Source organism: Phacochoerus africanus, chromosome 8 (genome assembly GCF_016906955.1).
Source record: "Phacochoerus africanus isolate WHEZ1 chromosome 8, ROS_Pafr_v1, whole genome shotgun sequence".
Classification (NCBI taxonomy): Eukaryota; Metazoa; Chordata; class Mammalia; order Artiodactyla; family Suidae; genus Phacochoerus; species Phacochoerus africanus.
The window spans coordinates 75,612,703-75,637,751 of record NC_062551.1 but is presented as its reverse complement, the minus strand read 5'-3'; the positions used below and the strand labels follow the sequence as shown (position 1 = coordinate 75,637,751).

Sequence of the window (25,049 nt, the reverse complement as noted above, 5' to 3'; positions counted from 1 at the left end):
GGGTTCCCTGGTAGCCTAGGAGTTAAGGATCTGGCATTGTCACTGCTGTGGCTCAGGTCACTGCTGTGGCACAGGTTCAATCCTTGGCCCAGGAAACTTTGCATGCAGGTGCAGTCAAAAAAACAAAAAAAAAAAAACAAAAACGAGAGTCCTGTGTGTGTGTGTGTGTGTGTGTCACAGAGAGAGACAGAGGGACAGAGACAGACACACAAAGTACAACTGCACCCATCCTTGGGAGGGAGGTCGTTTCCTTCTCAGTGCTCACAGCACCAGACATCTTCTGGTTTGCCTGCGTCTTGCCTGTGCCCTTTCTAGAAGGCCGTGGGCAGAGATGCTGTCCATCTTGCTTACTGCTGCGTCCTCAGTTCTTAGAACCTGGTGCGTGGTATTTGCTCAGGAATGATTCGCCCAAGCGGGTGGGAAGGGGCTGTGACCCACTGGCTCGGGCAAGAAGGGAACATGGAGGTGCCGGCCAAGGGTGACTCACCGTTGCCTTGAAACACCCTGACTTTGTCCATCGTGGATTTGGCCACATGGAGCACCAGCTGATGCTTGCTGAAGAAGTCCCGGGGGGTCTTCGTGCTCAGGGTCACCAGGGACATGTCCTGTAGGTCTGGAACCAGAAGGGCGTGGCCTGAGACTCGGGTCCATGAGCCCACCCCTCTGGCCCCACTCTGTCACCCGGTTTTATTTTCTTTCCACTCTTTCGAGTATTTCAGTATCTTTTTCATTTTAGAAGCAAAGAGCATCTAGGTTTTGTCTTCTCCCACTGGACGAGCTTAGGAGGCGAGCTCAGCGTAGCAGAAATCATGTCTACCTTGTTTGTTGCTCCGTCCCCAGCTCCTAGAAGCACCTAGAACATTGCCTAGCACAAGGCAGGTGCTCCGTAACTAGTGGAGGAATGGATGCGTGGAAAGGTCTCTCTCCTGGGCCTGCGTGGGAAACGGACCAATCTGCACAGTAGCCGACAGAGGCGTGGGGAGAGCGAAGCTGGACAAGAGTCACGTGGTAGAGGGCACCGCATCAGCGGGGTTTAAACCCTGGATCTGCGTGAGCCTGGGGAGTTACTTCAGCTCGCGGCGCCTCCTCGTCAATGAGAAGGGCTGAGTGCAGTGCCCACACAGAGGGAAGGGTGCGGTCATATGAATAAAGGGTTTATTACAGCATCCGGCGTCCTGGGAGTGAACAAAGGGTACCCACAGGCTGTGGGATGATTACCGTGTGCCAGGCACCGTGCAGAAGCTGTTCCCAGGCACCAGGCCAGGCCAACTGCATGCAACTACATCTAAAATGCATCTACATCTATACTGTTCTAGCAACTTCCTAAGAAGGCAGCAGCCACTGCCCTGGGCAAATGCCCTCGCCCCCTCCGTGCCTTCCTCCAGTACAGGTAGGCACTGCGTCTTCCATCTCAGCCACGTCTCAGAGGGCCCGCCTTGTGCCCCTAAACCTGCCCTGGTGCTAGGATGCCCGGGTTCAAATCCTGAGCCTGTGACTTACTGGCTGTATCACCTGGAGCAAATTGCTTCCCTTCCCCATGCCTCAGTTTTCCCACTTGTAAAGTGGGCATCAGGACAGTGCACACTTCAGAGCCTTGAGCTGAAGGATCAAATGAGTCAATAATTCTGAGCTGGTTACAGCAGTGCCCAGCCCCACGGCAGGGACTCTGGGCTGCCCTGATCTGAGTTTGGGGCTGTAGACAGGCTTTTTTTTTTTTGTCTTTTCATCTTTTTAGGGCCACACCTGCGGCATGTGGAGGGTCCCAGCTCTGATTTAATCAGAGCTGTAGCCACCGGCCTACGCCACAGCCACAGCAACGAGGGATCCGAGCCGAGTCTGCAAACTACACCACAGCTCACGGCAACGCCGGATCCCCAACCCACTGAGCAAGGCCAGGGATCGAACCTGAAACCTCATGGTTCCTAGTTGGACACGTTAACCACTGTGCCACGACGGGAACTCCAATGCCAGATTCTTAATCCACTGAGTGAGGCCAGGAATGGAACCTGCAACCTCATGGTTCCTAGTCGATTCATTTCCGCTGCGCTACAACAGGAACTCCTGTAGACAGGGTTTCATTTTGAATTATTTCAGGCCCGGGTCTGACCCAAGAGCAGAAGTTTGGGTTGGGTAGCAGGTTGGGGATGGAAACTGGGCCCCAGAGGAGGCATTAGGAGATTCAGCATGGCTCCCAGCTCTTTCCTGCCTGCTGTGTGACCTCTCAGGACCCTTGTCCATTTCTTCACCTATATAATGGGCAGGCTAACAAGAACACACTTCCAATAACCCGGGTTTCAGAGGGCTGTTGCAAGGCTCAGGAAAAAAGGGCATACAATGGGACAAAGTTTGGAGTTCCCATTGTGGCTCAGTGGGATAAGGACCCAACATAGTCTCTATGAGGATTCGGATTCAATCCTTGGCCTCACTCAGTGGGTTAAGGATCCGACATTGCTGCAAGCTATGGTGTAGGTCGCAGATGCAGCTCGGATCCCACATTGCTGTGGCTGTAGCTCTGATTTAACGCCTAGCCCAGAAACTTCCATAAGCTGCAGGTGTGACCATAAAAGAACAACAAACAAACAAAAAACCCCCCAAAGACAAAGCTCTATCCCCATTAGCTCTTGGGGGTGTTTACCATTGCTGTCCAGCACCTGGTCATCATTGCAGTCCATGGTGGGAGATTCAGGACTGTCTCTGTCACAGTTCACCAGCAGGATGGCGCCCTGCCCACGAGGGCCCCAGGTCCAGGACCTCTGTGGACACCCGGCAGAAATGGGGCACACTTAGGAACCTGTGCCTGTCCCCCCGGCTCTTGGGAAGGCGCAGCCACCTTTCCCCAGCACCTGAAAAGCTTTGCATGATTTTCATACCTTGTTCCCACATCAGGTCTTTCCTTGGTCCCCAGAATAGAGGTCTGCCTGCCCCCAAAGTCATAAACAAATTCAATCCATCCATTTAAAAAAAGGAGCCCAAGAGAGGAAAACCGATTTCAACAGTTTTTAAGCAACCGCTGGACTGGCAAGCCAAACAGAGCCACATATTTGTGTCAAGATGCAAATCTAAATAATTTCTCTTATTGGGAGTTCCCAGTGCGGCTCAGCGGAAATGAACCCGACTAGTACCCATGAGGGTGTGGGTTTGATCCTTGGCCTTGCTGAGTGGGTTAAGGATCCAGCATTGCTGTGAGCTGTGGCGTGGGTTGCAGATGCAGCTCGGATCCTGAGTTGCTGTGGCTGTGGCGTAGGCCGGCAGCTGCAGCTCCAATTCCACCCCTAGCCTGGGAACTTCCATATGCCTCAGGTGCAGCCCTAAAAATGAATGAATAAATAAATAAATAAATAGTTCCTCTTTTGAGACCTCTTCATTACTCATTCACCAAAGTGTTGGTCCTATGCTTAGCAGCCGGTTACTATCTGCCCAAAGATGAAAGCACATTAAGCAGCCCCTCCCAGGAGGGATCTAATAGGGCTGAGGTCTTCTGTTTGTAGGGGGGCGTTCTTCCCCAGGGCGGGGGGGAGTGGCTGCCTTTGGGGTGGGAGGGTTTCCACTCCCAGAGCTGTAATTCTTCTCCCCACTTTTGACTGGCTCCAAGAAGGGATCTTCACTTTTTTTTTTTTGGCTTTTTGCTATTTCTTGGGCCGCTCCCGCGGCATATGGAGGTTTCCAGGCTAGGGGTCGAATCGGAGCTGTAGCCACCGGCCTACGCCAGAGCCACAGCAACTCGGGATCTGAGCCGCGTCTGCAACCTACACCACAGCTCACGGCAACGCCGGATCGTTAACCCACTGAGCAAGGGCAGGTACCGAACCCGCAACCTCATGGTTACTAGTCGGATTCGTTAACCACTGCGCCACGACGGGAACTCCACTTTTGACAGATCCTAATCAGATCCTACAGTGTACACCAGTATAAAACTGTGCAGGCAGCTTTGGGGTTTCAGGGACAGCCTGAGGTTTATCCACAAGCCCCAGTTAAGACAGCTCATCCCCGGATACCTCCTTACCTTATCTTTCTGCAACATACGGCCCCTGCCCCCACCTGGCTCTTTCCCTCCTCTCCCCCTTTCTTCCTTTCTCTGTTATTCACTGGGTGTGACTCTCTCCCACCAGTGGCTAAGGCCCAGTGAGCCACAGCAGAGACTTACCTGCAGACTTTCTGCTGTTTATTAACTGGGTGATTCTAGTTTCCGGTTAGTGGGACAACACATTCTCTGAACCCACAATCTAGTTTTGTGAAAGAGATGGGACTTATATAAACCTAAATGGTAGTGGTATTGGTGATTTTAATTTTCTCTGTTCTTTTCTTGTTTTTCCTAAATTGTGTTTCTTTTACTATTAACATGAGGCAAAAGACAGGCTGCTGTTCACCCCATCACCACCAGGGGGCGCGCGAGGAGAACCCAGTGAAGTAAAGAGAGCTTTTGGGGTGCAGGTCGAGGTTGAGTCCTACCTGGTCTTTCCTGCCTCCGGTGGGCTTTATTTTGCCAGTGCGGGCGATGTCTGCGCTCAGGGAGATTTCTGAAATCCCAGGGAGGAAGAGGAGAAGGTTGGCAAGGGCACAGGATAGGGGCCCAGAGTCTGGCCCCAGCTGGACAGTCCTTTCCCCAGGAGACGTGCCTGCGCAAAGCCTTCTTCCCCACCCCCCACCCCTACCCCCAAGTCCATACCCCCAACCTCTGTCCCCCAACTCCTCACCCCCACCCCCTCCACCCTGCTTCGGAGGAGACACAGGTTGAAAGACCGCCACGTCTCCCAAGAAGGAGTTTGGCTGCCATTCAGGCAGCAGAACCAGGGCTTCTGACCCTTCTCCTTGAGTGGGGCCCAACCCCAGAGGTTTCAGAAAGAGTTCCTGGCCATCCCAATGGACGTATGGTGCCAAGCCCTTGCAAGGACATCTTACAGGCTCTCAGAGGCCTCTGGCCTCATCTCCAGCCCCGTGACCTTGGGTGGAGGGACACAGGGGTTACTCCTACCCCACCTGGCTCTTCATTCTGTGTGTTGTGATGACACGGGGGACAAATCATGGTCCTACACATACTCTGCTACCACCCGATGGCAGGGCTGAGAAATTGCATCTTTGTTTCTAAACGCATCCCCTTCATCAGAATGAGCACAAGACCATTGCCATGACACTGTGTAGCAACCTGGCGAGCTCACAGTAGCAGATGGATGACCTTTCAAACTGATCCATAGCCACGTATCTGTATTGAGCCAGACACCATAGCCCTTGGGGGTCTGGACCTCCTGGCTCCTTCACTAACTGGTTGTGTCATCTTGGGTAAGTCTGATTACCTCTCATACCTCAGTTTCTTCATCCATAAAATGGCATACTAATAGTACCCATGTCATCGGATTGTTGTAAAGTTTAAATGTAAATTCTTGGCACAGTGCTTGGCATAGATCAAGTGCTGTATTTTTATTATTATTAGCATTAATAACATATGGATCAGTGAAAAAAAAGGAATGAAATTCACTAATGAAGTCTTCGCATGCTGTTCATGTAGTTAATGAACATTTACGTAATAATAATATGGTGTTATTGTTCAAGATGGGATCAAGTTAAAAATGTACTTTAAAGAAGAATACTAAGTAAATACGCATATGAGTAGGTCATTGATATGGCAAAAATGATGAAATAGGATGTAAATAATGAAATTGGGGGAACACCAGTTCGTATTATTGTGTAAGACAGTGTTATCATCTATTTTGTTCTCATAAATATTTGAGGTTTCAAAAAGGTATGGAGACTCATTTATTGAAAATCCATGTACCACTTCCTAAGTTGGGAAATAAAATATTGAGAAATAATTGAAGCTTCCTACAAATGCCCTCTGCTCCCCAGTTGTATGCGTGACTCATGGACTGAGGAACGACTGGTTCGAAATACTCCTTTTCTCTGCTGGGTCTAAAGTAGGCTTCATGGTGTCATTTCTCTGGAAAGATGCCTTCTGGGGATGTGTCTGTGGAGGGGGTGGGGGCAGTGCCCCAAGATCCTGGGCATCACTTACCAACCCCAGTGATGTAGAGCAGGGCTTGGACTGGGGCGGTCTCAGGTCCATAGTATGAAATCTGAACCTACAGGACAAAAGCAAACCACAAACGATGATGATTTCTCTTAGTCATTCAACAAACACTAACTGGTCTGCTATGTGCCAGCTCAGAGGGGGATGCTGAGGAGACATGGCTGGGGCTCCCCGCCTGTTAGGAACATCACAGTTGGTCAGAGTGGAGGGGTAGCAAAACACTCAAGTGACTATGATGCAGAGAAGAGGGTCCCATGGGAGCCGAAGGATGCAGGGGCTTACTCTGCTTGCGTGGTGTCAGGGAGGTACCCTTTGAGGTAGATCTTGGAAAGGGAGCAGGCGTGCAGCTGCTCTCCTGGAGATGTGGGGGAAGAGGCATTCAAGGGGAGTGTTGGTTATAAGTCGCAGAACCTGGCTGGCAAACAGAGGGTGGGAAGAGACCTGAAGAACCCCCCACCCCCCACCCCCAGAAAGGCTGGAGCCTGGGCCCTTTGAGGGTCTGGAGAGTGAGAGTTTTGGGTGATGCTGGTCTCTGCAGGGCAGGTGCTCTTGAGATTAAGAAACACCAACCCAGGAGTTCCCGTTGTGGCTCAGTGGTAACAAACCCGACGAGTATCTATGAGGATGCAGGTTTGATCTCTGGCTTCACTCAGTGGTTGAAGTATCTGGCGTTGCCGTGAGCTGTGGTGTAGGTCACAGACACGGCTCAGATCCCATGTTGCTGTGGCTGTGGCATAGGCCAGCAGCTGCAGCTCCAATTCTATCTCTAGCCTGGGAACTTCCATATGTTGCAGGTGCGGCCCTAAAAAGCAAAAAAAAAAAAAAAAAAAGAAAAAGAAAAAGAAAAAGAAACACCAACCTGACTGCCCAGCGTTCACCGTCCAGGAAGAAGGCATCCGGTTAGCCCAGCCTGGCCAGAGGAGGGCAGAGAACCAGGAGCCACACTTCTAAGCAAGATGGTGAAGGGGAGGCCCCCAGGGCAAAACGAAGAGCTGACACCAGCAGGAGAGGCACTCAAAGGGGATGTGCTGAGGTGTTTGGCCCTGTCCTGTACACATGGCAGGGATCCAGGGAAGTGTCACAGCCACCATCACCGGTGTCTGGATCGTGGCATCAGCCTCCCGGCTGGCTGGTTGCCCTACCCCCGTCTACTGCCTAGAGGCACTGCAGCCCGTGGATCTTTCTAACACACAGAGGTGGTGGTGATACTCCCGGCTGAAAGGTTTTCACTGGCTTCCTGTCACCCTAAGAGAAGAGTTCCTGATGCCAAGCCCTCTAACACTGGCACCCTCTCCCCCACTTCTCTCCACTTTGCTTTCTTTCCCTACGGCACACGCGTCCCTCACTTTTATCTGGATTTCCCAAACAGGCCACAACCTCTCTGTAGAGCTGGCCCTCCTCTTTCCCTCGCTTAAGCAGGTCATTCATACTAACCTCCAGCTTGCTGCTTCTCCCAGGAAGCGTTCCCTGATTGCACCCTCCCCAACCACCTTTAATCCCCAGGTCTGTATTTCTATTTTTTTTTTTGTCTTTTTGCCTTTTCTAGGGCTGCTCCCATGGCATATGGAGATTCCCAGGCTAGAGGTCTAATCGGAGCTGTAGCCACCAGCCTACGCCAGAGCCACAGCAACGTGGGATCTGAGCCATGTCTGTGACCCACACCACAGCTCACGACAACGCCGGATCCTTAATCCACTGAGCAAGGTCAGGGATCGAACCCTCAACCTCATGGTTCCTAGTCAGATTCGTTAACCACTGCGCCACAACAGGAACTCCGCTGATCCATTCTTAATGGAATCGTTTCCATCTACTAACCCCAGACTCCCTGTCCACCGCCCTGCCCCCGCAACCTGCAACCACAAGTCTCTATGCCTGTGAGTCTGTTTCTGTTCTGTAGATAGGTTCATTTATGCCATTTTTTTGGTTTTATTTATTTTATTTTATTTTATTTTATTTTATTTTATTTTATTTTATTTTATTGTCTTTTTAGGGCCGCACCCGCAGCGTACGGAGGTTTCCAAGCTAGGGGTCGAATTGGAACTATAGCTGCCAGCCTATGCAGGATCTGAGTCATGTCTGTGATCTACACCAGAGCTAACGGCAATGCCGGTTCCTTAACCCACTGAGCAAGGCCAGGGATCGAACCTGCAACCTCATGGTTCCTAGTTGGATTCATTTCCACTGCGCCACAATGGAAACTCCTGTGCCATGTTTTAGACCGACTGTGGTAACTTGCTACAGAAGCCACAAGAAGCAAAATACATGGGCGAGGACCAGAGTTTCCTGGGGCCACCCGGCTGTGGCCTTCGTGGCAGTCACCTCCATCGCTAATTGGTTATGTTATCTGATACTTTTACCCTAGGCTGTAAGTCCCACAGGAGTGGTGACCTCGTCTTGTACATTTCTGTATGTCCAGTGCCTGGCAGTGACTGACGTAGAAGAGCTGATTATTAAGCATTTATTGGATGAATACATTTAATTGAAGTGCTGGCTTCCATAATCCTCTGACATCCTAATATTTTCTGTGAGGGTCCTATGGCTGGAACAACCCAGCGTGAGCTTTTCCAGAGAGAAGGATGCCCTGCTAGGGCTAGGGGGTCAATGCAGGACAGACTGAGCGGCTGATCTGATGTCCCCTGCTGACCGCCCCCTCCACATCCCAAGCCACGGCTGCCACACTCACCTTCTGGTCACTTGTGCTATTGCTGGCAGCTCTCATCCTCAGGCTCACCTCCAGCCCAGGGTCCAGGAGCCACCTGGAGGGACCTGTGCGATTCTTTTTGGCAGGAGGGCTGTGAGCAACATCCACGACCACCCCCGGGGAGGCATTGATACTGAAGGAGGTGTAGCCGTTGGGGGCAGAGCTGTGGAAGAGACAGAGGGGGACAGAGAGACATGATGAGGCAGGCCCTGGCCCACCACTGCTCTCCCTACTGTTCTCCCTTTTCCCAACAAGGGGGGACGCCAGAAGGCAGCCAGACTGACCCTGACCGTGGGAGGAAGTACTGGTGGGTGGTCAGGAGGTGGTGAGAAACAGAGAAAATCCCCTGACCTGGAGGGCTTAGACGTGAGCTAGGAAAAGACACGCCAAAGGCACACACACACAGAGGCAGGCATAGAGTGACACGCACACCCAGAGGTCAACATGACACAAATGCACACACACAGGGTTGTACAGAGATGAAGAATCACGCAAACTTCTGTTTCTGGAGTTGTGGCAAGCCATTCCTCTTCATGAAGGACCTTCCCCTGGATCGAAGTTTCCACTGTGGCTCAGGGATGATGAACCCGAGTATTCATGAGGACGTGGGTTCGATCCCTGGCCTCACTCAGTGGGTTAAAGATTCAGCATTGCCACAGCCTTGGTGTAGGTCAAAGACCAGCCCATATCCCACATTGTGCAGGTTGGCAGCTGCAACTCTAATTCAACCCCTAGCCTGGGAACCATCATATGCTGAGGCTGCAGCCCTAAAAATACAAGAAAAAAAAAAACTGGATCATAGATAGAATATATATATATATATATATATATATATTTTTTTTTTGTCTTTTTGCCATTTCTTGGGCCACTCCCACAGCATATGGAGGTTCCCAGGCTAGGGGTCGAATCAGAGCTGTAGCCACCAGCCTACGCCAGAGCCACAGCAACGGGGGATCTGAGCTGCGTCTGTGACCTACACCACAGCTCACGGCAACGCCAGGTCCTCAATCCACTGAGCAAGGCCAGGGATTGAACCCTCAACCTCATGGTTCCTAGTCGGATTCATTAACCACTGAGCCATGATGGGTACTCCAATAGATAGAATATATTTTTAAAAGTGTTGCTGAGATATGAAATGTAAGGAAAATTGCCAAGAACTCCCTTCTCTGTGTACACACACACACACACACACACACACACATGCACAGTGGTTAAGAATACAAAAGACAATGCCAGGGACATAATGTACATGATAGAAATAATCAATGCCGCTGTAAGCTAAATATGAAAGTTGTTAAGAGAATAAATCCTAAGAGTTCTCATCAAAAAAAAATACAAAAGACAAGTAAATCCTGAAGGTATCCAGAAAGAAGAAAAGTCAGATCACTTCTAAAGGAATAAATACTAGATTGAAAGCAGACATCACAATGGCAATAATGAAATCCAGAAGACAGTAGAATGATATCTTCAAAGTATTTTGAAAAAATAACTATTAGATTGTGCACTTAAAATTTATATTTTACTACAAGCATCTTCAGATGAAGGAAAATTGATTTTTTTTTTAATGGTCACACCTTCAGCATATGGAAATTCCCAGGCCAGGGGTTGAATCGGAGCTGCAGCTGCCAGCCTATGCCATAGCCGTGGCAACACCGGATCCAAGCCATATCTGTGACCTATGCTGCAACTTGTGGCAACACTGGATCCTTAACCCACTGAGAAAGAACAGGGATAGAATCCGAATCGTTATAGAGACAATATCAAGTCCTTAACCCTCTGAGCCACGACAGGAATGCCAAAACTGATATTTTAAAACCAGCACACTTACCAAAGCAATTTCTTTTTTCTTTCTTTTTTTTTTTTTGTCTTTTTGCCTTTTCTAGGGTCGCTCCTGTGGTATATGGAGTTTCCCAGGCTAGGGATCCAATCAGAGCTGTAGCCACCGGCCTACACCACAGACACAGCAACGTGGGATCCGAGCTGCGTCTGCAACCTGCACCACATCTCATGGCAATGCCAGATCCTTAACCCACTGAGCAAGGCCAGGGGTCAAACCCACAACCTCATGGTTCCTAATCGGATTTGTTAACCACTGAGCCATGACGGGAACTCCACCAAAGCAATTTCTAAAGACAAACTTTAAGAAGAAGATATCTTATGTCAGAAGCAGCTGGATGCAAGAAAGAATGATGAGCAAATAAGGTGGCAAATATTTTGGTAAATCTAAAAAAAAATGTATTTTAAAACATTTTTATTTTTAATTTGTAGGTTTTAAAACAATTTTTGGCCGTGCCTGTGGCAATGTGGAAGTTCCTGGGCTGGAAATCAAACCCGCACCATGGCAGCAGCCCAAGCCACTGCAGTGACAAGGCTGGCTCCTTAACCCACTGTGCCACAAGAGAACTCCCTGCATTTTAAAAGTTTGTAAAAAATGTCAAAATTGCGAGATTAAAAAAGAAGAGCAAGAGTTCCTGTATGGCTCAGCAGGCTAGGCATTTTTTGTGTATTTTGTGGGTTTATTTTATGGCCACACCCATAAAACATAGTAACCGCTGCATATGGAGTTACTAGGCCAGGAATTGAATCCAAGCCACAGCTCCAACCTATGCTGCAGCAATGCTGGATCTTTAACTCACTGTGCCAGGCTGAGGATTGAACCAGCGCCTCCACAGCAACCTGAGCCATGACAATGGGATTCTTAACCCATTGCGCTGTGGTGGGAACTCCGCTTTGTATATTTTGGATGAGAGCCCTTTATCAGATATACTTTTTGCAAATGTCTTCTCCTAGTTTGTGGCTTGTCTTTTCACTGTCACAGAAAGGGCTGCCCTGGACATTCTTGCATGTGTCTCCTGGGGTACACATGCAAAACATTTTCTAAGAGTGGAATTGCTGAGTTTGGGGTGGACTGATGTTTGACTTTATAACACAAAGTTATTTTACAAAGTGCTTAACTTCCCACCCCCATGAGTGATGTGTTAGAGTTTCCTTTGAACCATGTAGTGTAGAGTGTTGTTTTGCACCAATCAAATTGGTATAAAACTCTGCCTCAAGGCTTTGTTATTTTCGTGTCCTTCCTTATTAGGGAGGTGGAGCACCTCAGAGACAAAGCCAGATTCTTAACACACTGTGCCACAGCAAGAACTCTTTTTTTTTTTCTTTGCCAAAGCATTTTTTTTAATATAGAGCATTTTTATTACTCAATTACATTTATAGTTGTACAACAATCATCACAACCAAATTTTATAGCATTTCCAACCCAACTCCCCAGTGCATCCCCCCACCCCCCAACCTATCTCATTTGGAAACCATAGGTTTTTCAAAGTCTGTGAATCAGTGTCTGTTCTGCAAAGACCTTCATTGTGTCCTTTTTTAAATTCCAAATGTGGAGTTCCTGTCGTGGCACAGTGGTTAATGAATCCGACTAGGAGCCATGAGGTTGCGGGTTTGATCCCTGGACTTGCTCAGTGGGTTAAGGATCCAGCATTGCTGTGAGCTGTGGTGTAGGTTGCAGACGCAGCTCGGATCCCGCATTGCTGTGGCTCTGGTGTAGGCCAGCAGCTCTACAGCTCCAATTCGACCCCTAGTCTGGGAACCTCCATATGCCACAGGAGCAGCCCAAGAAATGGCAGAAAAGCCAAAAAAAAAAAAAAAAAAACAAATTCCGCATGTAAGTGATAGCATTTGATGTTGATGTCTCACTGTCTGACTGATATCACTTAGCAAGATAATTTCTGGGTCCATTCATGTTGCTGCAAATGCCGTTCTTTCTTTCCTTTTAATGCCAAAGCAATCTTGAGAAAGAAAAATGAACCTGGAGGAATCAGGTTCCCCGATGTGAGACTTTGCTACAAAGCTACAGTCATCAAAACAGTATGGTACTGGCACAAAAACAGAAATATAGATTAATGGAACAGGACAGAAAGCTCAGAAATAACAAAGGACATAAGAATATACCATGGAGAAAAGACAGTCTTTTCAATAGGTGGTGCTGGGAAAACTGAACAGCTGCATGTAAAAGAATGAAATTAGAAACCTAACACCATACACAAAAATAAACCCAAAATGGATTAAAGACCTAAGGGCGAGGCCAGATATTATAAAACTCAGAGAAAAATATAGGCAGAACCCTCTTTGACATAAATCATGGCATATCTTTTTGGATCCACCTCCCAGAGTCATGAAAATAAAAACAAAAATAACCAAAGGGGACCTAGTGAAATTTAAAAGCTTTTGCACAGCAAAGGAAACCATTAAAAAACTGAAAAGACAATCCACAGAATGGGAGAAACTCTTTGCAAATAAAATGACTGACAAAGGATTAATCTCCAAAATATACAAATATCTCATACAACTTTATATATTAAAAAAACCTAATTAAAAATGGTCAGAAGATCTAAATAGACATTTCTCCAAAGAAGACATACAGATGGAAAAAAATGAAAAAAAATACTCAACATCACTAATTATTAGAGAAATGCAAATCAAAAGTACAATGAGATAGCATTTCACACCAATCCAAATGGCCACCATCAGTCGACAAACAATAAATGCTGGAGAGGGTGTGGAGAAAAGGAAACATGCTTATGCTGCTTGTGGGACTATGTTGGTGCAACCACTATGGAGAGCAGTGTGGAAGCACCTTAAAACTAAATACAGGACTACCAAATGATCCAGTAATCCTGGCATATATATTCCTGGAGAAACTATAATTCTGAAAGATATATGCACTCCAATGTTCATTGCAGCACTACGTACAATAGCCAAGACATGGAAACAACCTAAATGTCCATCAACAGAGGACTGGATAAAGAAGATGTGGTACATATATACAATGGAATATTACTCAGGCATAAAAAAGGAATGAAATAATGCCGTGTGCGGCAACGTGGATGAACTTAGAGATTATCATACTAAGTGAAGTAAGTCAGACAGAGAAAGATAAATATCATATGAGATCACTAATATGTGGCATCTAGTAAAAATGATACAAAAGACCTTACTCACAAAACAGAAACAGACTCAAAGATTTCAAAACCAAATTTATGGTTACCAAAGGGGAAATGAGGCGGGGCGGGATGTGTTGTGAGGTTGGGATTGGCAATTACACAGTATCATATACAAAATTGATTGGTAACAAGGCTATTACCTTGTTACCAAAACATATGTATATGTACAGCTGATTAACTGCCATGCACCTGAAACTAAGGCAACATTGTGAGTCACCTATACACCAACAAAATTAATTAATTAATTTATTTATTTACTTAGGGCCTCACCTGCAGCACATGGAATTTCCCAGGCTAGGCGTCAAATCAGAGCTGCAGCCACCAGCCTACATCGCAGCCACAGCAACACCAGATCTGAGCCACGTCTGTGACCTACACCACAGTTCACGGCAATGCTGGATCCTTAACCCACTGAGCGGGGCCAGGGATCAAACCCAAGTCCTCACAGATACTAGTCAGGTTCACTATAGCCGAGCCACAACAGGAACTCCCCCAACAAAATTTATTTTTTTGTTTTTATTTCTATTGCCTTGGGAGACTGACCTAAGAAAACATTTGTATGGCTCATGTCAGAGAATGTTTTGCCTGTGTTCTCTTCTAGGTGTTTTATGGTGTCATGTCTTGTAAGTCTTTAAGCCACTTGAGTTCCAATAAAATTTACATAAAAAACCCACCTTGAATATCACAAGACTATTTAGGGAATATCTATGAAAGGCCCTTGTCTGCTGATAAAAGAATGATGTATTAAAAGTTTATGCTAATTAATAGCCTTAAAAATGTTACAGAAAGAGAAACACCTTTTGAAAAAAAAATACTTTTTGTTTTTGTTTTTGGTTTTATGATGCACCTGCGGCACACAGAAGTTCCTGGGCCAGGGATTGAATTTGAGCTGCAGCTTTTGACCTACAGATGTGGCAATGCTGGAACCTTTTAACCCACTGAGCTGGTCTGGGGATTGAGCCCACCAGGAGTGGACTCCCAATGGCCACGTGAGTGAGCTTGGAAGCAGGACTGACCTAGTCAAGCCTCAACACAACTTTAGCTTTGCTGACACTTTTTTTTGCCTTTTTTTTTTTTAGGGTCACATCCGAAGCATATGGAAGTTCCCATGTGAGCTGAATCTTGTGATTTCAATAACCTCTGCAGAGGCAGTACCAAGAACTTGAGCCCCAGACAAGCGACACCACAAGAGAGGACAAGGTTCCCTCTCTGTTCCATGAGAATTGGAGCTGAAACAGCTGGCCTACGCCACAGCCTCAGCAGCTCGGGATCTGAACCAATTCTGCGACCTACACCAGAGCTCACGGCCATGCCAGGCCCCCGACCCACTGAGCACGGCCAGGGATGGAACCCGCATCCTCATGGATACCAGTTGGATTCGTTTCCACCGCGCCACAACAGGAAGTCCCTCTGCTGACACCTCCACGGCAGCCTTTGAGCCTTGAGGCAGAGGGACCAGCCAGGTCACACCGACCCACAGAAACTGTGATGCTGCTTTGAGTCATGATGGTTTGGGGCGATTTGTTACCCAGCGATAGAGAACGCATACAGGATCAGTTTTTGACACGCTCTCTAGGTTGCCGTGAAGTCTGGAGGATGGTTCCCTGCTCCTCTTTGGTGGCTGGATGATGATATCAGAAATGACAGGACGTCATAATAACAGTCACACTAAGGAAGGCGCCGCCTGTGCTGGAGGAGAGTTCAGGCCAGAGGGATGGCGCAGCAAAACCCATGCCCCTCTGCTCAAGCGCCTCGGTTGATGACACACTCCCTGACCAAACCAGAACTTCCCAAAGGCCCTGGGGCCCTGGACTCACTGCCAAAGCCCAGAGGTTCCTTCTCTGCTCCATCCGTGGCTGTTTGCCTTTATGCTCCCAAAGTCCAGGGGGGACATCGGGCCTCCCTGGCTGCCTGGGTGCTGCAGCAGCAGGAGGGGGACAGGACAGGGACACGCAGTGTGTTGGCTACAACAGGCAAATGAACAAGGGGCTCAAAGGACAACGAGGAGACAGAAACCTGGGGGACAGAGACAACGGGGGAGGAAGCGGAAGGCAGCCCTGGCCCGGAGGGGCTGTTCTCCGCTCGCTCTGCCCGGTGTGGCTTCCTTGCCAGGAACAGGGAGAAAGGTGTGGACCGGACCGGGGGGTCTGTCACTTGCTGGGGCCTTCCAGCCATCCTCTCTGCAGATGGGGAAACTGAGGCTCAGGATGGTGAGCTTGTGCTGGGAGGGGGGGTCAAGGAGGTAGTGCTGGGGACGGTGCCAACCCCATCACTGTTTTTGGAAGGGAATTCAGCCACAGGGAGGGTGGTGACTGCCCAGGACACAGGTGCTGGCTGGGGGCTGCCGTGAAGGGCAGGAAAGAAGTGACAGGAAGGGCTGGTCCAGGGACCGAGGTGGGGCAGAGGAAGGTCTCCTGATCAAGCTGCCTGGTTTTGAACCCTGGCTCCGTTACTTTCTAGCTCTGTGGTTTCAGGTGGGTTGCTCAACCTCTCAGGGCCTCAGCTTCCCCTTCTGTAAAATGGGAATAACTGTGTTGCCTGCCTCATTGCATTGAATGTGTTGTGTGTACGAAGTGTGATGTAAGTATCAGCCGATATCATATGAACCATCAGGGGCTGGAAAGACAGGGTTCAATTCTCACTGACAGGGGAGCCCTCTCTCCCAGGAGTCGGGTGGCCTCCGATGACAGCCAGCCCCCTTTTCCTTTACCTATCAGCCTCTCGGTCTCCTGCCTCCCTCCACGTCCCTGGGAGGCCACCAGGCATTTACTGCTGTTCTCCTGCTGCCCAGGTTCAGGCAGCAAGGGACACTTTAAAGGAGACGTCCCAGACACTCCTGTGGGTGCTGATCTAGGAGCACAGACGTTGAGCCCAGGATGGAGGAAGCCAGGGGCCGCCGCTGCTATCGCTGACAACAACAGTGACCACAGCCGGGCACACGCACAAGAGTGTGCCTAGACCATCTTGTTTAACCAGAGCCTGGCACGGGGTGTGGCGCATAATGGATATTCAATTGGTATTTGTTGAATGAATGAATGAATGAATGAACGAACAACTACCAGGGATAGGCCCAGCCCTGCATTAAGGACTGAACGTTTTCATGTTTTTCACATTTAATCCCTTACGAGGACTCTATGAAGGGGGTATCATCCCCATTTCACAGATGGGGAAACTGAAGTTCGGTTGTCCAAGGGAGCCCAGCTAGCCAACAGCAGGGCCAGGTCTCCACCCCGGCCTCTCCGTGCCCGAGCCTGTCTCATCACACCCACGCTGTTACACACACATGGAAGGAGGCTTGGCTGAGAGATGCGGGGCAGCACACTGCAGGGAGAGTCAGGTCTAGGGCAGGAAGCCCAGGTCCAGCCTTGCTTCCAGAGACCTTAGGGGAGTCACAGATCCTCTCTGAGCTTCCATTGCCTCAATGGTGAAAGGAGATGGCCCTGCTTGCCCTAGAATCACTTGTTTGTGCTGAGGCCCTGGGGAAGCCCCACTTGTAGGTGGCAATGAACCCACTGCCCTGAGTCCAGGCACATCCCAGGATCACTCTGGTCTCAGCTCTCCAGCTTCTCCCTGCCCCTGGCCCTGGCTGCCGAGGCTGGAGCCTGAAGCCCGAGCCTAACACACATCTTGTGTCAGCAGAACCTGCTCATCCAGCAGCACTAGACCTGCCCCCCCACCCCAGAAGGGCCCCGCTCACCCGTAGACATCCAGCTGAGTCTCGGTGCCCAGCACGCACACGGCATAGGTGGGCTTCTCTGGGGCCACATGGATCACAGGCCCTTGGGCCATCGTCTGGCCAGCTCGTCCTCCGGCTGCAGGAGGCCCTCGGGCTCGTTCCTTTATAGCGCCCGGCCCAGGAGGCTGTGAGTCAGCACCTGTGGTTTGTGGCCCAGCGGCTCAGCCCCTCCCCACTCAGGCCCCCGGCTTCCCTTCTCAGAGCCTCTTCTGCCCTGAAGCTGCCCCCCAGACTGGGACCCTGTTTGGTGTTGAAGCCAGAAAACGTGGTAGACGGTTCAGGAAGCCTGGGGGGGTGGGGTGCAGGTCTGAGGCTGCGTGCCCACCACCCCATCCCTACCTGAGGCTGTAAACACCTGGACCCATTATCCCAGCCTCCCTGCGCCAAACAGGGGTGTCAGACGGGAGAAAGCGAGAAACTCGGGGAGGCTGCGGGTTTCAGGCACGAGGCTACAGCCCAGGCCACACATGCAAAGACTAACCTGGCTTGGGACAAGCCTCCATGAGGACTGCCCCATGACCGCACCCCCTTGGGTATTTTCTGTGCGCCTGGCGACCTTCTCTGGCCCTCGTGTGGAATACCTCACTCAGGCAAGCCTGCAGGGTAGGTACTCTTGTAATTCGCTCATTTCATTCTCATAGCAGCTCTCGAAGGTTGGCACCACTATTATCCCCATTTTCCAGAGGAGGAATTGGAGGCGCAGTGAGGTCACAGAGCTAGAGAGTGGCAGAGCCAGGATTTGAACCAAAGGCATCCAGGGTATGAACCTCATCAGCTGCCCGACCACGTGACACGAGCTTTTCAGAGCTTAACACATCTGCTTCTTACTGCAATACAAGGTCTATATGGGCTCGTTATTATTACCCATTTTATAGAAGGGAAAACAGAGGCACAGAGAAGGGTGACATGCCCAAGGTGTCATAGCTCGTATGTGGCAGAGCTGGAAGCCACTGTTAACAGAATACATGGGGATAGACTCGCTTGGCCACAGAGCTGTGGCTGTGGGCCACTGGTGCCAGGCTCTGGCTGCTCCTGGGGTGATGGGGGAGGGGGCGGAGGGGCAGGTCCAGGGGGACCACTCCGAGGAGGCACGCATGGGGATCTGGAGTGAGCAGAGTGCATCTTGGGGGTTGGAGATAGCACACGTGTGTTTTTATTTTCTCCATCTTTTTTTTTTCCTTTTTAGGGCCACATCTGTGGCATATGAAAGGAAGCTCCCAGGCTAGGGGTCGAATCCGAGCTGCAGCTGCTGGCCTACACCACATTTATAGCAACGCCAGATCCGAGCCACATCTGTGACGTGCCACAGCTCATGGCAATGCCGGATCATTAGCCCACTGACCAAGGCCAAGGATTGAACCCATATCTTCATGGATACTGGCCAGATTCTTAACTCCTGTTTTCTCTGGCTTTGAAATAAATAATTTGCCTCATAAATTAAGAGCTGGGGGAAAAAAATGGAGTTCTCATCGTGGCACAGCTGAAACGAATCCAACCAGGAACATGAGGTTGTGGGTTCGATCCCTGGCCTTACTCAGTGGGTTAAGGATCTGGTGTTGCCATGAGCTGTGGTGTAGGTCGCAGACATGGCTTGGATTTGGCATTGCTGTGGCTCTGGCATAGGCTGGCAGCTGTAGCTCTGACGGGACCCCTAGACTGGGAACCTCTATATGCTACGGGCAGCCCTAAAAAGACAAAAAGACAAAAAAAAAAAGAGCTGGGCTGTGGGGTTAGGCAGGTCTGAGTTCCAAGCCTGCTTCACACCAACGTCACCATGAAGTGGGTCCTATCACCATGCCCACATTACAGACAAGGCCACTGAGGCTCAGAAAAGCTAAATGATATTCCCAAGGACACAGGACCCATAAAGTAGGGATCCGGGTTCCAAACCACCTTCTCTGGTTCAAAGCCCATTTCTGTGCCTGACATGATGCTCTGTGGCTGTAACACGACTACGTGTACATAGTAGCAGTTTTTTGGTAAGCATTTTAAAATAATTTTATTGGAATACTGTTGACTCACAAAACTGTGCTAATCTCAGGAGTATAGCAAAGTAAATCTGCTACACACATGCATATATCCATTCCTTTCCATATTTTTTTTCCTCAAAACAAGCTACCACACAGTACTGAGTAAATTTCCCCGGGCTCTACAGTACCCGTCTATTCCATAGATATTAGCATGTCTATCTCAATCCCAACCCCGTAACTTACCCCTCCCGCCCACATCTCCCCTTTGGCGAACATAAATTTGGTTTCAAAATCTTTGCATGTGTTTCTGTTTTGCAAGTTCTATTATATCATTTCTATTAGATTCCACATGTTAGTGATCTCATGAAATTTGTCTTTGTCTCACTTATTCCACTTAATAATTTCTACGTTCATCCATGTTGATGTGAATGGCATTATTTCATGCTTTTTTATGGCTGAGTAATGTTCCATTGCGTGCGTATATCACATCTTCTTTTTTTTTTTTGCCTTTTCTAGGGCCGCTTCCCGCGGCATATGGAGGTTCCCAGGCTAGGGGTCGAATCAGAGCTGTAGTCGCCGGCCTACGCCAGAGCCACAGCCACGCGGGATCCGAGCCATGTCTGCAACTTACACCACAGCTCACGGCAATGCCGGATCCTTAACCCACTGAGCAAGGCCAGGGATTGAACCTGCAACCTCATGGTTCCTAGTCGGATTCGTTAACCACTGCGCCATGACAGGAACTCCTCCTATCACATCTTCTTTATTCAATTCTCTGTTGATGGACATTTCAGTTGCTTCCATGTCTTGGCTGTTGTAAATAGTGCCCCGTGGGTCTTGATAAACCCAATTTTTCTGGCTGGTCACATGATTAGGACTAGTTTGAGCTTCTTGTGGAAGCTGGAGGAGGGAGCTGTCAATTGCCAGAGTTTCGAGGGCCCTCAAAGAGAGCCAAATCCAGTCTTCGTTCTGTGCCTGGGACACTGAGGCACAGAGAGGGGGTGTGACATGACCACAGTCATACAGCAAGTCAGGGGAAGGGCTGAGCTCTACCCCAAGTCTTAGGTTTCTGTGAGTAGTTTTCTTTTTTTCTCCTTTTCTTCTTCAGCAATTTGGGGATAAAATTTGCTGGGAAGAAGCCACAAGGAGGGCAAGCCAAAAGCAGTTTTGTTAATTCAACAAATATTTTTTGATGGCCTACTGTTTTCCAGGCACTGTTCTGGGCACTGAGGATACCAAGTCGACAAAAATCTTGTCTTCATGGAGCATTTTTTTTTTTAAATAGAAAGAGACAGCCAATGAGCAATAAATACGATAATGAATTATACAGCATCTTAGCATTATGGGACAATGAAACTATAGATCAGGGTAAGGGCCATCAAGAATCCAGGGCAAGGGGTGGATTACAGTTCTAATTAGGGCAGTCAGAGAAGGTGACAAAACTTGAGGGAGGTGACAATGTGGATATTTGGTGGGAGAACGTTCCAGCTGAGGGAAGAGCCAGTGCGGCTAGTGCAAAGGCCCTGAGGCAGGGCCCGAGTTGGCTGGCGGGTTCAGGAAAGAGCAAAGGGACCAGCGCAGCTGGAGTTCAGGGAGGGAGCAGAGAGCAGCAATAGCTCAGAGAGACTGGGGAGGGGACAGATTACACAGGAGTTTCAGGCACTGTGAGGACTTTGGCATCTACTCTGCATGACACGGGGAGCCATGGAGGTGGTTTGAGCAGAGGTGGACTGTGATCTGACTGGTTTAGCAGGTCACTCTGGCTGCTGTGTGAGAATCTACTGTACGGGACAAGGGGGGACGCAGACGGGCCAGTGAGGAGCCTGTTGCAGCCCAGCAGGTGAGCGATGATCGGGGCTCAGGCCGGGGAGCTGGCAGTAGAGGAGGCACGATGAGGTCAGATTCTGGACATGTTGTGATGATACAGTCAATAGGATTTGCAGCTGGACCAGGTGTGGGGGTGTAAGGGAAAGAGAAGACTCAGAGATGGGTCCAAGGTTTGGGGCCTGAGTCCTGGGAAGGGGGGGATGGGGGAGGGGAAGGTTTTGGGCGGCGGGGAGGTGGGAAGTTCGGTCCTGGCTGTGCCAAGTGCGAGGTGTCTGAGTCCATGTGGAAATGCCCCAAAGCGGGGTTGGACACGTGATTTAAGAGAGAGGACCAGTCTAGAAATGATGTATCAGTGAGATGTTAACACCTAGCACTGCCCTGGGAATGAGCATGGATGGAAAAGGCAAAAGGTCAAGGATGAAGGCCCGGAACCTTCCACCAGAGATGAAGAAGGAGAGACCCACAGGAGGAGAAGCAGCAAAGAGGGCACATCATTGTTAGCTGATATTTCATAGGGATAATGAAAAACCACACACACACACACACACACACACACACACGCATGCATGCACGCACGCACGCACAGGGGAAGGAGCCACGCTTTGCAAGCAAAGCCTTTTTGCAGACTCACACTGGATCTGGCATGCAGAGCAAGGTCAAAAGGCTCCTTGGTGGCAGCAATGAGGCCAAGGGACCAAGGTCAGTGGGGCAAGAGGTAGAGAGACCTGGGGGCAGTGTGGGGTACCACTTACGCCAGCATCTCTAGCTGCGTGATTACATAGCTGCTCCCTGTCTTAGTTTGGCCTCTGTAACAAAATACCCTAGACTGGGGAACCTCACAACAAAATATTTCCTCATAGTTCTGGAGGCTGGGAGGTCCTAGATCAGGGTGCCAGCATGGTTGGGTTCTGGTGAGAGCCTTTATCCTGGCTTGCAGATGGCTGTCTTCTTGCTATGTCCCCACATGGTAGGGGTGGGGAGGGGGCCTCTATTGTTCTTCTTATAAGGGCACGAATCCCATCAGATCAGGGTCCCACCCTCATGCCCTCATCTAACCCTCGTTATCTCCCAACGACCTCACCTCCAAATATCATTATATCGGGAGTCAGGGGTTCAACACATGAACAGGTCAGGTCAGGGGGCACGCAGTCCAGCACAGAGCACATGAAGGACGTTGGCCATGCAGGCTGTTTGCAGACATTCAGCATCATAAAGGACACGGTGATGCATTAATTGGGCCCGTGTTTGCCGTTATTTGCAGGGCCTTTGTCAATTTATCTCTGTTCCTCTTTATTCTCTTGCATTTGCTTCTTTTTCCTGAACTTTGCCACAGCGTGTCATTGTCTCTGTGTGTTTAAATATCTGTCCCCAAACTAGCTGTGAGAGCAGCGCCTTGGTCAGTCTCGGCTGCACCCACCATGCCTAGGACAGCTCCTGACTCATAGTAGGTGCTCAGCAAACCCTTGTGGCTGAAGATCGTGCCCTTCAGCAGCCAGCCCAGCCCTTGACCCACAGGGACTCCTGAGGGTTTCCTATGAGGATCTCCGTGAGCCTGGCCCGGCCCTTAGCCTCACAGAAAACATGAACCCTTTCAGAGCCCAAAGAGGGCCTTGGGCCTGGGAAGCACACTCCTGAGCACCGGGGGACAGAGGGCTCAGAACAGAGACCAGCAACCCTGGAGGAAGGGCCCCCTCTTTCTGCTGAATCACCAGCCCAGCAGTGCCCCCGGAAGAAGCAAGGCTCTGCCGAAGTTGCCCAAGGCCCTCTGGGCATTTGGGGCCCAGGTCACTGGGTGCATGAGCTGATGCCCCAGTGACTGGCCTGGCAATCGTCCTCCAGGTGACTGTGAGGACATCATTCCTGGAAAAGGAACTAGCGCCAGGAGTCTTTCCAGGACTGATGATGGCACAAAATTGTGTGTGGAGCCGATCGCCTGGCCATCCCTCCGGCATTCTTCATTCATAGATACGGTCCAAATATTCCTTTAGCTCTTCACTCAACAAATACACATTGAACGCCTCACAAGTCCCTGGCACGCTCTTAGAGGCTCATTAGGCTTTGTCTAAAACAGATTTACGAGGACAAAGGTGATGACAGAGACCTCAGTCTGTCAGACATCCTCCAAGTGCCACATCTGTCACCAGGTCCTTGGGCTGTATTATCTCGAACTCTCACCATGACTGCAGGATTGCAGTCACATTTCGTTTTCTTTCCTTTTTCTTCTTGTTTTAGGACCACACGCAAGGCACATGGAAATTCCCAGGCCAGGGGTCCAATCAGAGCTGCAGCTGCCGGCCTCGCCACAGCCACAGCCATACAGGATCTGAGCCTCATCTGCGACCTGTAACACCGGGTCCTTAACCCACTGAGCGAGGCCAGGGATTGAACCTGCGTCCTCATGGCTGCTAGGCAGGTTCATTTCTGCTGAGCCACAAGGGGAACGCCTCTTTTTTCTTTTTAAGTTTTATGAAAGCGTAGTTGATTTACAAGGTCGTGGTCATTTCTGCTGTACAATAAAGTGATTCAGCCAAACGTATGCACACATCCATTCTCTTCCAGATCCTTTTCCCACATAGATGCTCAGAGAATACTGGGGAGAGTTCACTACACGGCAGGTCTCTGTTGGCCAATCATTCCACACACCTCGGTGTGCCTGTGCCAATCCCACACCCCCAGGCCACCCCTCCCCCTCCTACAGTCACATTCTGCAGAGGAGTGAAGGGTCGTGTTCAGGGACTCATGGCATCTAAGCAGGTTTCAAACCCAGCTTGGTCTAACACGCTCCGCTTTCTGGTGTGGCCCTTACCTGTGCCAGGCTGCTGACAGGCAACCTTTCTAATCCTCACAGCAAACTCAATGCCTGAATTATACCCTCTGCATCTTTCCAGATGAGGAAACTGAGTCTTGCATGGGTTGTGTAACTCGCCCACGGTTGCACAGACAGGAAGTGGTGACACGTGGGCCCTTTAACTTGGCCCCTTGTCCCACTCTGTGCTCTGTGCAGCCGCTTCCTGGTCAGGTCCTTGGCCGATGACCTTGGCAATTCCTTTAAGCACCCCTGACCCTGGCCCCCAGCCTCTCCATAACTTCAAGTAGAAAATTGGGAGCATGTCTAGCTCATCCAGAAGGGCCCAAGTGGAGAATCTCCCCCTTCTTACGAAGGGGTTCGTCCAAGAGCCCTGGGCCTGCCCTTTCTTGCTCTTTGTTCCCACAGCCCTGCCCTGCCCCCGGCACCTCTCTCTGATCTCCCTTGAAGAAGCCCTCAGGCTCTTGGAAGGACTTGGGCACATGAGCGCAACATCAGATACTAAGATGAGCCAGCCCCCACCCTGCACCGTCTTTCTTGCTCCCACTCATGTGAACACCACAGCATCGTGATGAAGGAAAGATCTCTTAGTCACCGACAGGTGAGCCCTATGTCAGAGGCAGAGACAGGAGCTGGAATACAGGTCTGCCTACGTCAAAAGCCTGTGAAGGTCCACTGTGCCATCTTTGAGAAAAGGAAGGGGACCCAGCCAGGTGAAGGTCAATGCCCCTGCATTCTTTTTCTGGAGCTGGTTCCTACCTTGTCTTTGACCCCAGGTGCCCACATTCCTTCTCTAGAACCCAGGATTGCTCCTGGGGACCATGACCATGAGAGTATCAGCACCACAAAAGCAGGAATTTTCCTTCATTCATTGCTGTATCCCTAGTGCTCAGAATAGTGTCTGGAACAGAGTTGGTGTACAAGAAATACCGTATTTTATTAAGGAGTAAACACCATTTTTGTTTTGTTTTTTTTTTA

The 25,049-nt window shown here is 49.8% G+C and overlaps 1 protein-coding gene across 2 annotated transcripts in view; it reads right to left on the bottom strand.

Annotated features, from left to right (window-relative positions):
• The window catches only part of PADI4 (peptidyl arginine deiminase 4), a 30,465-nt gene extending 12,921 nt beyond the window's left edge, over window positions 1-17,544 (bottom strand). For both annotated transcript variants that reach the window (XM_047792550.1, XM_047792551.1), the window contains exons 1-6: window positions 17,430-17,544; window positions 8,706-8,886; window positions 6,008-6,074; window positions 4,450-4,517; window positions 2,636-2,753; window positions 488-613 (exon numbers count right to left, since the gene is read on the bottom strand). In XM_047792550.1, the coding sequence (XP_047648506.1) occupies window positions 488-613; window positions 2,636-2,753; window positions 4,450-4,517; window positions 6,008-6,074; window positions 8,706-8,886; window positions 17,430-17,521 (652 nt within the window). In that variant the 5' untranslated portion in view covers window positions 17,522-17,544. The remainder of the gene's footprint in view (window positions 1-487; window positions 614-2,635; window positions 2,754-4,449; window positions 4,518-6,007; window positions 6,075-8,705; window positions 8,887-17,429) is intronic.
• Between the last annotated feature and the right edge of the window lie 7,505 nt (window positions 17,545-25,049).